This window comes from Mesocricetus auratus, unplaced genomic scaffold (genome assembly GCF_017639785.1).
Source record: "Mesocricetus auratus isolate SY011 unplaced genomic scaffold, BCM_Maur_2.0 Super-Scaffold_6723, whole genome shotgun sequence".
NCBI lineage: Eukaryota > Metazoa > Chordata > Mammalia > Rodentia > Cricetidae > Mesocricetus > Mesocricetus auratus.
In genome coordinates, this window is record NW_024429183.1 from 13918088 (window position 1) to 13930576 (window position 12489).

Sequence of the window (12489 nt, forward strand, 5' to 3'; positions counted from 1 at the left end):
AGGTTCTTGTCATTTGTATAATGATAAGGCCTTGGGAGACACAGCTAATGGGAATCTGCCTGCCTGTGTGGTGTGACTCACTCCCACACGGCCTGACTGCTCTTTTGTGAAGCCTGGAAAATAGCCACTATTAAGAAGAGGTACAGTCATTATTAAATAATAGCTAACACTTTTCAAGGTTTATTTATAATTATGGGTGTGGGGGGGGGTATTGCGCATGGGTGCCATGTGCCTACAGGGGCCAGTGGCTTCAGGTCCCCTGGAGCTGGAATCACACCGGATGTGAGTGCTAGAAATGAACTAGGTTCCTCTGCAAGAGCAGTACCTGCTCCTAACCACTGAGCCATCTCTGTAGTCTCCACAATTGACACTTTTAAGCCCTTATTATTATCATAAAACTGGACAAGGGAATTTGCTCACACTAATCCTAACATCCACCATGTGTAAAGCAGTCAATATCATCCTTATTTCTGTTGATATTCCAGTCAGAACTCAGCTTCTGAAACTCCACGGAAGTTTACATTTTTCCATGTGTTTTAGACTGTTGACAACCAGATAAAGTAGCCCAGAGTTGGTATATGACTTGCCAGGACACACAGCCAGTAAGAAGCTGTATTTTTCAATAACTTGCTTTTTGTAGTAAAGGAGAATACTTCACCCTCTAATCAAGCCAAGCACTGGTAAATCTATATATTCTCCCAGCCTAGAACATATTTGTTACACTTCTTCCATGGAGATGAAGATGTTGGATATGACATAGTAGCTAAGAAATGTCCCCTCCCTGGGGTGGAGTGAAGAAACAGATGGTGATGCAGGGAAAATAATCTTTATATGCTCTCCTTAGTGATAAGAGTAAAATACAGGAAGAGGGAGGCTTACAAAATCTTATGGGCTTTCTGTGGCTTAACGTCAGGCAATACCCTCCCACCCTCATCTCCTGGTGCTCTGGGGGTCTCTTCTCCTCCCATGATACCTTAAAGGGACCTGACCTTCCTGCTGCCTTAGAAGAGCAGACATTCCAGGGTCATCTGGCATCCTCCTCGGCTTAGCCCACCTGGAGTTCAGCTCCTCACCTCCACCCCTCTACCCTTCTCTACCCCTTGCCTCTCCATCCTCAAGGTATTCAAGTTGCTCAAGCCACAGCTTTTTAGGAGCTAGAGCCTTCTGGAGCCTGTCTTGCAAGGTGGGTTGTTGTTTGAACATAAGGGAGAGGGCAAGTGAAAGCTGTGGGTAAGCAAAATGCCAGGAGGAGGAGGAAGCCGTGGGGGAGTTCATGAGTCAGAGAAGGAGCAGTGCTCTGCCTGGCAGGCGGTGAACCTGCTCAGTCACACTGGAGATGCCCAAGCCGTTAACAAGGTAAGAAGAGAGTTCCTCAGGGTGCAGCTACCAAGAAGGGTCTGAGTATCAGATAGCCTCTGACATCTATGCTGGGGATTCTGATGCCTAGGAAGAGGGTTAGGGGAGGGTGGGGTGTGAATTGGACCCTGAATCATCAAGGGAATCTTCTAGAAACTCAGGCTAATTCCCAGAAGCCCTGCCCCACCAGCTCCATCCATAATGGATGAGAAAGGGAACCTCAAATGTGGGTAGGGCTGAGGTAATGTACCCCAGTGTATCTGACCCTCCAGGTCCTGACTTCTCCCCTGGTCTCTGCTGGATGGGAGATAGGACAAGGGAGCTGCAGGCTGTGTCTGGCTCAGGCAGAGCTCTTGCACCTAGACAATCAATCAATCAAATGCCAGTTGTTCATCTTGAAAACTAGGGAAGTGGCGCCGTGAGATGACTCGGTGGGTAAGGGCACTTGCCACCAAGCCTGACGCTCTTACTTCCATTCCAGGGACCCACTTGGTAGAGAGAGAATTAATTTCCACAGTTGTCCTCCGACCCCCACACATATGATGTGATGTACACACTACATACATTAAATATAAATGTTAAGAATAGGGAAGTGTTCTGCATGTCCAGTTGTGTCTAATTGGGTTGTACTTTGTAACTTACCCCTTGAGGGGCTCGAGAAGTCCTGAAGTAAACTGTAGATGTGAAATATAATGACATTTATGGAGTCAGCATATCAGCTGAGGTAGAGGAGACCTCTGCCTCAAATGGCCTTGGATAATTCTGTTTCACTGGGGCTGGAATAATTTTGTATGTACAAAGGGGAAACAACATCTCGCCCCACTCTTCTTGAGTCAACAAGAGCTCCTCAATCGGCAAGACTCTCCCTGCAGATACTGGTTCATTCAGACGTTCATGACAGGAGGTTCCTGTGCTGTGTGCCCAGCGCGGTCCATGTGCACTCAGGACACGATGGAAAGGACCCAGACCCTGTCCTTTTAGCACTCGGGCTGGTTTTGTTCTTCAGAGTGTATTGGCTAAGCCTGTAATCCTGGCACTCGGGAGGAAGAAGCAGGAGGATTGCTGTGAGTTTGGAGCCAGCTTTGGATGCAATGTGAGACATGGCCTTAAACAAGTTTTTTTGGGGGGTCACTTTTATTTGGGAGCTTAACCCTAATAGTTTTCCAGGTCTATTGGCAATGTGTGGGTGAGGCCAGTGTCTCCAGGCCACCTCCATTCTTTCTGTTTGTGTAAACTCTTGTCAGCCTTCTCTAACTTCTGCTTTTAGGGACGTCATTTCTAAAGTAGAGTTATTGGAGTCTATAGAATGCTGGACTCTTAGGTTGATATCCAGGGGATTTGTTTGTTAGTTGATTTTGGTCAGGATTTCCCATTTTGCTTCTAAAAGCTTGCTCCCGATTGGCTGCAGAGTATCTTTAATCCAGGTTCCTGTAGTCATGATGCTGGAGGAAGCCCCCAACCCTGGTGCCTTCCCTGTCACCACCCCTCTGAGGATGGTTCTCATCCCCCAGCTGATGCTAGGCACCTATCACTGTGACATTTAGTGCACACACCTATAACCCAAGCACAAAAGAGGTGGGGGTAGGAGGATCAGAAGTTCAAGACCATCCTCAGCTGCACCACCAGCTTGGAGGCCAGTCAGAGCCGCACAAAAGCCTGTCTCAAACAAAGCTCAAAGGGGTTTCTGCTCTTTAACAAAGTAACTCTTCCTTGTTCCCCCTTGTTCCCTGCCTGCCTTCATCCATCCAGGAGGCTTAAGGAGTCCCAATCAGTTGTGGAAGCGTTTCAGTACACCATAAGCAAGCTAAGACATGGCTGCCTCTTCAGTAGCTGCAGCTCAATAGAAGTCTGCAGCTGTGCCCTGTGCAGGGGGAGGGGGAGTGGCTAATGGACATTTGGGAGGCAAAGGATAGCAGCATTCTTTAGGGGAGAAAGGGGCCTGCGGGTAGTCTCTTGGAGGAAGAGTGGCGGTCCTCTAAATGTCTCTGGGCTCCTCAGCTACAAGATGGGTCTGGAGCATCTAAAAGCTGACTCTGAGGGTAGAGGCGGAGAAACGGAGGGAAGAGCAGGCAATCGAAGGAGGGGCAGAGGAGGGCTCTGGGCGCCAGGCCGGGGATTTGCGTTTCAGCCTGTACGTGTTGGAGTGCTAATCCAAGGGATTTTAGAGCGAGAGATCCACATATGTGTGCTTTAGAAAGGTGTGGTAGCTGCATGGGGAGGGCTGAGAGACAGTAGGGAAATGCAGAGAATTCCAGCATCGGGAGAGTGTAACTCAGGCTGGAACTGGAGGAGTGCCTGACTCTCCCATGAGCTCCCTTAAGCACCAGGCAGGCACTCAGAGGCCTTTGCTTCTGCCAGGGGTGTCTCTGCCTCTCCTCGTGGTTGTTAAGATGAGCTCTGCCTGAGTTGTAAGCTAGAGTGCTCTCTAGCGGCCTGGGCATCCTCTACAGGAGCTGCTCAGAGCCTGGTGACCAGGCTTCACAACAGCCTGCTCTTCCTGGCCAGGGCTCATACAAAGAAATAGCAGAGGAGTGGAGATGTGACTACTCGATAGAAGAGCAGGAACAAGGAGCCTGGTCCCTCCCCAGCAGCCACCCTGCCACCCTGCCAAAAGTAAAACAGGAAAGGAAACACAGAAAGGGCCTGGCTTGAGGCCAGGGGCAGCTGGCACATAAGAAAGGCAGGACAGTATTGGCTCAGGGCTAGGATGGAAGGAAACCCCTGCTTTCCTCGTTCCAGGGGATGTTAGCTTTGGGCGAAGCAGTCACAGGACCGGCTTGTAAAATTCCAGTCTGTCTCTAGGTGTCCACAGGCTGAGTTCTCCTTCCCCTACACCTCATTGCTTCCTATCGTTGTTCTACACCATTTCCCATACTCAGATTGTCCCTAGGAAAAGCTCTCTGCCTTACGGTAGTGGAGGGGAAACAGATACACTTAAACCATAATCAGCAATGACATGGTTTCCAATGATCCCCCCTTGAACTTCAGTTTTAGAAACTGGTCATTCCCTAAACCATGGGACCCAGACAACAAGACGGGAAGTACCATTCAGTGGCACCGCGCCTTGTGATAGCATCATGGGAATGGAGGGGCTGTATGTGAGTGTAGGTGAGCAAGCCATACTCGCACATGTGGAAACCAGGCAAGGGTGTCAAGTGTCTTTTGAGGAGGGCCTCTCACTGACTTTGGGGCCAGCAAGCCCAGCCTCTTGTCTCTGTTCTCCCACAACATGGATACATGCACCCAGAAGGCCACACCATGAACTCATGGGCAACAACTGTTCTTAACTACCAAGCCTGGAAAAGTGGTAGAATATTTTGGCTCCAAAGAAGTGATGAGGGCTAGAGAGACAGAGCCATAGGTAAAGTGCTTATCTTGAGAACACTAAGACCTGAGTTTGATTGCCAGAATTCACCCTTTTAAAATGCCAGACATGGCAGCATGCATTTGTAATCCAGGCTGGAGATCCCTGGGGCTCACTGACCAACCAGCCCAGCCTATTTGGCTAAGTCTAGGCCAGTGAGAGGCCCTGACTCAATTGGGGGGGGGGAAGAGAGGGAGGGAAGGAGGGAGAGAGGTATGTGAAGAAGGAAATGATACCAAAAGCCCTCACACAAATAGGCACACATACACATACACATATACATATACATACACATACACATACACATACACATACACATACACATACACATACACATACACATACACATACACATACACAAAAGAAAGAAAAGAAGACTGATCCTTGATTGGTGCTTTTGGTACACCCAGAGGGAAAGCGTGCCTGGCAATGAATGGGAGAGATGGAAGGGGGGGCAGTGCCATTGCCACACAAACTCGGGTGAGGGTTATGACACATTTCCACACTGTTCAAGGGGACTTCCAAGGGAAGCCTGAGAGCTGGCAAAGCATGTCCTACCTCTTGAGGAAGCAAGTTACAAACTCCAAGAAGCGCCTCTGTGGCTGCCTCCTTCTCCTCCCTAACCCACTCTCCAGACCTCCCTCCTAGTTCACAGGCAGCATGAAGGCTGCATGGCAATAGCTGGCTAAGTCACACGCAAACACACACACACACACACACACACACACAGAGAGACAGACAGACAGAGACAGACACACACACAGAGACACAGAGAGAGACAGACAGAGACAGACACAGAGAGACAGACAGAGACAGACAGACAGAGACAGAGAGACAGACAGACAGAGACAGAGAGACAGACAGAGACACACACACAGAGACAGACAGAGACAGAGACACACACAGAGACAAAGACAGAGAGACAGACAGAGAGAGACAGAGACACACACACACACGTTTTGACTCAACATCTCACTTCTGGAGATTTAATCTCACAAGTGTGTAGACAAGAAGCTCATGACGGAAACCTTTGAAATAACAGGAGCTTGGAAACAACCCAGGGGCCCTTAGTTAGATAAACTACTGTGTGTCCATGCAGTAGAATTCTGCGTGGTAAAAAGAAACAAGGAAATGCTTTGGGTTCTGCTCCCCCCACCCAAGACATGCTGACAAGAAAAAAAAAGCACAACACTCTGGGTAGGGAGAGATACCTTACTATGTTTCTCTTTGTAAGAGAGAAATAGTTAAGGGTTTATAAACATTTGAATCTCCTTGTATGTATGATTTGCAACTGAAATGACACAATAAAATGAACTCACTGCTGTGTATCAGAGATAACCAGGCAGGTTTGGAGATAGAGTTTTACAGTGTACCAATGACAAAGATAAATACTGGCTCATATATGTGCTCAGAAATGACATTGTGAGACTTATTATTTTGTATATTTAAAGTATGCTAATAAATATAAATATTTTAATATTTTTAAAAGCTGAGCTTAGTGGCTCATTCCTGTGATTCTAGCACTTAGGAGGCTGAGGCAGAAGAATCACCAGGAGTTTAAGGTTATCTTGGGCTACACAGTAAGATCCAGGCCAACCGATTTCAAAATTACAACAAAACAAATACATAAAACCTTTGAAAGGAACCTTCTAGAGTTAAGAACAATTATACAGTCTGTTCTAGTTTTGTTTCTGTTACTGTGACAAAACATCCTTTGCAAAGCAATTTAGGAATGGAAATTGTTTGTCTGCCCACAAGTTCAGGTTAGAGTTCATTATTGCAAAGAAATCACAGTGGCTACTCAGGGAACATAGCTCACATTCAGGGTGGATCCTCCGCCTTAACAGTGAAGACAGTTCCCCCATAGACATGCCCACAGGCTGACCTGATCTAGACAGTTCCTCAGTTAAAGCTGTCTTCTTGGGTGGTTTTAGGTGCTGGGAAGCTGAGAATGGAAAACTAACCAGCACAGTATAAAGCCCACTTTAGAGACTGAAATAGAAGTTGTTCTAACAGCACTTAATTTTCATAGCACTCAGGGGTTTGCATATGCTAGGCAGGGGCTACACGGCTGTGTCCTACACAGCTCAGTCCTGGAAACGTGACTGGGGTGACATGGGAATGAAGAAACGACATAGAAAAACTGGGGTTAGGGCTGTGCTCACCCTGATGGAGGGCACTTACAACACAACCCCCAAACTCAGTTTATTATGTACTACACAAGGGGGAAGGGCTAGCTAGCTTCAATTGGGGTTTTTCAGAAGAGCAGTCTCTGGCTAGGGGCATCCAAGATGAGGGTTAATGCATTCTGTACACACTGCTAACATTCATACTAGGACCAAGGAAGCTTTTCCATATTCATGTGTCTGAGACGTTGGGGTCCTTGAAAGGGCCATGTTCCTGTCAATGATACATACTCACTCTCGGGATTTCACCCACCCACTCCTCACACGTACACTCAGGAACTCCTCCATTCCCTATAATCTACCACTGACCTATACACTCAGTCTCCCTTATTATATATGTCTTTTATTTTTGAGAGAGGATCTCACTAAATTGCTCAATCAGGCTTTGAACGTGCAATCCTCCTACTTTGGTCTCCCATGTACACCGGGGTTATAGGCATGCACCACCCAAAGGAAAAACTGTAATGGGTGATAAAATCTGTCATAAAGAGAATGGCAAGCCCCTTCCCTTCTTTACTAAGGCTACAAGGGAGAGTCTCTAGGACATGATGATATATGCATTAGCAACTCATATTTATGCTCTGTGTAGTAGCTAGTGTATCTCTTGGTTATTTATGTCAAGAAGTCACTTGATCCAGAATGATATAAAAAAGAGCACTAAAACCTCTAAGAGGGACTAGAGAGATGGCTCACTGGTTAAGAGCTCAGACTGCTCTTACAGAGAACTAGGGATCAGTTCCCAGCATTCACATGGTGGCTAGCAACCCTCCGTAACTGTAGTCCTCAGGCATCCAACACCCTTTTCTGGTCACCAAGGGTATTGTATGCATGCGGTTTATAAGCCAACACTCACACATATAAAAGAAAAACAAATAATTAAAAACTATCTAGGAGGGGTACACCAGCATGGCACTTGGTATCAGGACATTTTTGTTATTTTTTTGAAATTGTGTATATGTGCATGTATGTGCATGTATGTGCATGTGTACATGTTTGTGCAAGTGTGTATATGCCTATGCATGTGCATGTATATGTGCATGTGTGTGTGTGTGTGTGTGTCTGTGTCTGTGTCCGTGTGTGTGTGTGTGCACACATGTACCTGTGGAGGTCAGAAGACAACTTGTGGGGGCCAGTTTTCTCCTTCCACCATACTGATCCTGGGGATCAAACTTGGGTTTATCAGCAAGTCCTGTTACCCACTAAACCTTCTTGCTGACTTCAGTATACTGTGTTTCTCCCTTCCTCTGCACTGAAATATGCATTGAACTTTCCATTATTGGACAGTTTTTAATATGCTTTACTAGTTCTTTGAGAATTCCATGTATGTACACAATCCCCCCCAACTTTTCTCAGATTTACCCTTACCTCCATACCCCTCCCCCATGCCCCAAATTCCATGTCTTGTTTTGAATAACCCACCAAGTCCAATTTGTGGACTGGGGATATGAGGCCATGACCTGGAGCACAGTTGACCTACCAAGGGCCCCACATGAAGGTCTTTTCATATTAAATAAGCCCTCACTGTAAAAGAGTAAAGTCAGGGGTCCCACCAGTCCTCATGAGCTTTTTTGTGAATTACAAACTGAAGCATGGTCTTTAAACACTGAATATCCAGCTCCTGGAACACCCTCCCAACACCATCTTCTACTCTCATTTTGCATAATGAACATCTGAAATCTTGATAAGGTAACATTCTCTGCTATTGTGCAGCACAACTTGCCCAACTATATAGTCCTACGTATGTTTTCAAAGCAGTCAGGCATTTCCCAAGTGAAGTTCCATGACCAAGCAGCCACAGGTGTCTCTAACCAGCTCCTAGGCTGGCTTACCACACTTCCATAGAATCACCTTTAAGAGACAATGGTTCTACTGAGATGGGTTCAGGTCATTTATCTCTGGCACAGACACAAGGTTAGCTTTGGATCCACTCCCCTACATTCTTAGTCCCACAGGATGAGGCTAAGTCAGAAGGAACCCCATGACAAATGTGATGTGTGGTTCTTCCACTAAGGAGAGAACTCTGAAGTCAGGCAGTTTGGCAGCCTACATCCATAGCCTTCAGGAGATTACAGTGGAAAGGTCCCAGGCTTCATCAAAATTGGGGAGAGATGAGGAATGGTCTTATGAGACGCTCCTTCACACAAAGGGATTGTGAGGAGTGGCCTGACGGCAACCGCCCCTACATGTCTCACTTCCCATGGTTTGAGGAAAACCAAAGGCATTCGAGTGTGACATAGTCAGACAGCTTTGCCTGTAGGCCACTCTCTGTCAGGGGTGTAAAAGGTATGAGGTGTGGCAGTGTCTCTTAGAATGACTGAATACAGCTGAGTAGGGATGTTCTTGGTAGTTCAATGAACAAGAAAAGCCAGAAGGGAAAGTTTTAAAGACTGTAAAATACAGAACACAACGATCCCATAAAAGCAAGAAAATAGAATTACTCTGCAGAGGGATTTGGACAAGGGCTTGCAGGAAGTTTCTGAAGTTTTACATTGCTCCTTGGAGGGGGTCCAGGAGAACCCAGAAGGTAGATGCTACCCTAACCTAACTCAGCCCCATCCCTCTGCTTGCCCTTTAAAGGTCTTCCACATCGCAGAATGATGCTGTCTAAGAAAGGGAAGCTGCTGCTGTTCCTGGGCTCCCAGATGATAGTTATGGCACTCCTCTTCCATATATCCAGTCACGGGGACTTGTTCCAGAACGAAGAGCCTAGGAGGCCCATGCACGTGCTGGTCCTGTCTTCCTGGCGGTCGGGATCCTCTTTTGTGGGGCAGGTTTTTGGGCAGCACCCAGATGTCTTCTACCTAATGGAGCCTGCCTGGCACGTGTGGATGAGCTTCACCAGCAGCACCGCCTGGAAGCTGCACATGGCTGCGCGGGACCTTCTGCGTTCCACCTTCCTGTGTGACATGAGTGTCTTTGATGCCTATATGAAACCAGGCCCCCGAAAACAGTCCAGCCTCTTCCAGTGGGAGCAAAGCCGGGCCCTGTGCTCGTCACCTGTCTGTGACTTCTTCTCTAGTGACCAGATCAGCTCGGCTAAGGATTGCAAGATGCTCTGTGCGCAGCAGCCCTTTGATATGGTGGAGAAGGCTTGCCGCTCTCACAGCCATGTGGTACTCAAGGAGGTGCGCTTCTTCAACCTGCAGGCCCTTTACCCACTGCTCACAGACCCTTCCCTCAACCTGCACATCGTACACCTGGTCCGAGACCCCCGGGCTGTGTTCCGATCTCGGGAACGCACCAGAGGAGACCTCAGGATTGATAGTCATATTGTGCTGGGGGAGCATTTGAAAATGATCAAGGAGGAAGACCAGCCCTATTATACCATGCAGATCATCTGCAAAAGCCACGTGGACATAATCAAGGCCATGCAACGCCTGCCTGAACCGCTGCAGCAGCGCTTTCTGCTCCTGAGGTATGAGGACTTGGTTAGGGAACCCCTGGACCAGACCTCCAGGCTATACAAATTTGTGGGCTTGAAATTCTTACCCCATCTCCACACCTGGGTTTACAACGTCACCCGAGGCAAGGGTTTGGGTCAGCATACCTTCGACACTAACTCCAGGGATGCCATCAACGTCTCCCAGGCATGGCGTTGGTCCTTGCCTTATGAAAAGGTTTCTCAACTTCAAGATGCCTGTAGCGAGGCTATGGATTTGCTGGGATACCGCAAGGTGAGATCCCAACAAGAACAAGGCAACAGATCGCTGGATCTTCTGTCTTCCTCCCCTAACTTAGGGCAAGTCTAGCGAGAAGGCTCAGGAGATCTGTCTGTACCAATTGATTCCAGCCTCAGCCACTATTAAATAATCCCAAGCCTTAGCCATTATCACCAGATGAGCAAGCTAAGCATCAATTGTGCCTCCCCGGACACAAGCTGCAGTCTTTGTGTCTATACTCAGGTCTACACTACATCTGAGCCTAAAGCCAAGAAGCAATCTCTTTCTATCTTGAAAAGACTCAGGAACCTTGAGCAGTCCCTTCAGGCCACCAAGCAAGACTTTCTGCCTTTCTTCTCTCCTTGGCCTTCCTACCTGTGCATACCTCAGAGACTGTGACCTAGAGGCCAACTAGACACCAAGCAGCAGCATCCACGGAGCAAGTCCATAAACCTCCCTGTGCACATCTTCCCCATGAGAAAGGGAGAATAGAAACCAGGGAAATGGGCATTCACCAAAGAGCTCCCAGCAGCTTCCACACAGACCTGGACTCTGGACTCTCAGAGATGCCAGCAGATTCAAGGAATCCGCCGCGGGGGTGGCTGCTAACCTGTGAGTCTGCCCATTGCACTGTCGGGTACTAGAAACAGGAAGCAAACCCTGCGCCCAACGGGACCAGCACTTGAGTTCATGGTGCGATTGGTCTGGATGGCATCTCTCCTCAGTGTTTACCTGACATCTGAAACTGTCCTCCGGTAATGTGAAAACTGTAACCCAAGCTTCTGTTTTGAATTCCCCTTGTATGTTTTTCTTACTACCAGTAGCCAGTCTTCATTCTCATGGGGTTCTAACAGTGGACATAATCAGCTTGTAGAGTTGTTGCTTTTTTTACTGTCTTTTGCAATTATCTAACACATAAAAATCACTACCACTTTTGGATGAATTGAGCCTCTGTTGTCTTGAGAATTTGTGGGAAAGCTGGGCAGTGCTGGCGCACACCTTTAATCCCAGCGCTTGAGAGACAGAGTCAGGAGGATCTCAGTGAGTTTGATGCCAGCCTGGTCTACTGTGTGAGTTCCAGGACAGACAGGCCTGATACACAGATAAACCCTGTCTCGAAAAAAAAACAAACAAAAAGGTGGAAGGCAGCTACATTAGCTGCTTGTCTGTTGCTGCAATAGAACACAATTGCGGAAGGCAACTTTGGAGAGAGCGGGTTTATTTGGTTCATAATCCTCCCAGTGGGGTACAGTTCATCAGTGGGTAAGGCATGGTAGCAGGCATATGAAGCTGGCAGATCATATTTCATCCACATACTGGAAGCAGAGAGAAAGAACAGGAAGTTGGGCCAGGCTATAAAACCTGAAAATCCACCCCCAGTGACACATTTCCTCCAGTAAGGCTCCACCGAGAAGTTCTGTAACTTCCCCAAACAGCACCAGCTGGGGACCAAGCAGTGAACTACGTGAGCCTATGTGGGACTCTGTATATTCAAATACAACAGCTGTCAACCAGCAACTCAGCCCTTTCTTGTGCAATACGTGCATTGTAACCATGTGTGATCCTTCTGGGATCTCTGCACGTAATTCTCTTTTCTAATTCCTTGGCCAGAAGACCTCGGTTTTAGTATGTATCTCCTCCTGTTTCCAATAGTCTTGTCCCCTGATAAGGAAAGTTGTTTCTCCCAGTCTTTGCAGACACCCTTAGATCCAGCTGTGCTTCGGGACCACTTTGTACAAATGTACACTGCCAGGAGCTTCCTCAAGTCTAGTGGCATCAGAGCCTCTCAGTGTGGGATTCTGGATGCTCATCACACAGCCCTGCTGGCTCTCCAGGGCCTACTAGCTTCTTCTGGCACGAGGTGCCCCTACATTAGGCAGGAACCTCCTGGCTCCAAGACATGCTAAACACAAGTCTTTACCAC

General features: G+C 47.7%; 1 protein-coding gene across 3 annotated transcripts; it reads left to right on the forward strand.

The window, feature by feature from the left end:
• The first annotated feature begins 12 nt into the window (after positions 1–12).
• Chst4 (carbohydrate sulfotransferase 4) lies at positions 13–11508 on the forward strand. 3 transcript variants are annotated; one of them, XM_021228936.2, is made up of 2 exons: positions 13–140; positions 9484–11508. In XM_021228936.2, exon 2 carries the CDS (start codon positions 9501–9503, stop codon positions 10653–10655), a length of 1155 nt encoding a protein of 384 aa, XP_021084595.1. In that variant the 5' UTR covers positions 13–140; positions 9484–9500; the 3' UTR covers positions 10656–11508. The 3 variants fall into 3 exon arrangements, with proteins under 3 accessions (XP_021084595.1, XP_021084596.1, XP_005139405.2); XM_021228937.2 differs by lacking the exon at positions 13–140 and adding an exon at positions 902–1183; XM_005139348.4 differs by lacking the exon at positions 13–140 and adding an exon at positions 1203–1356.
• The last annotated feature ends 981 nt before the right edge of the window (positions 11509–12489 follow it).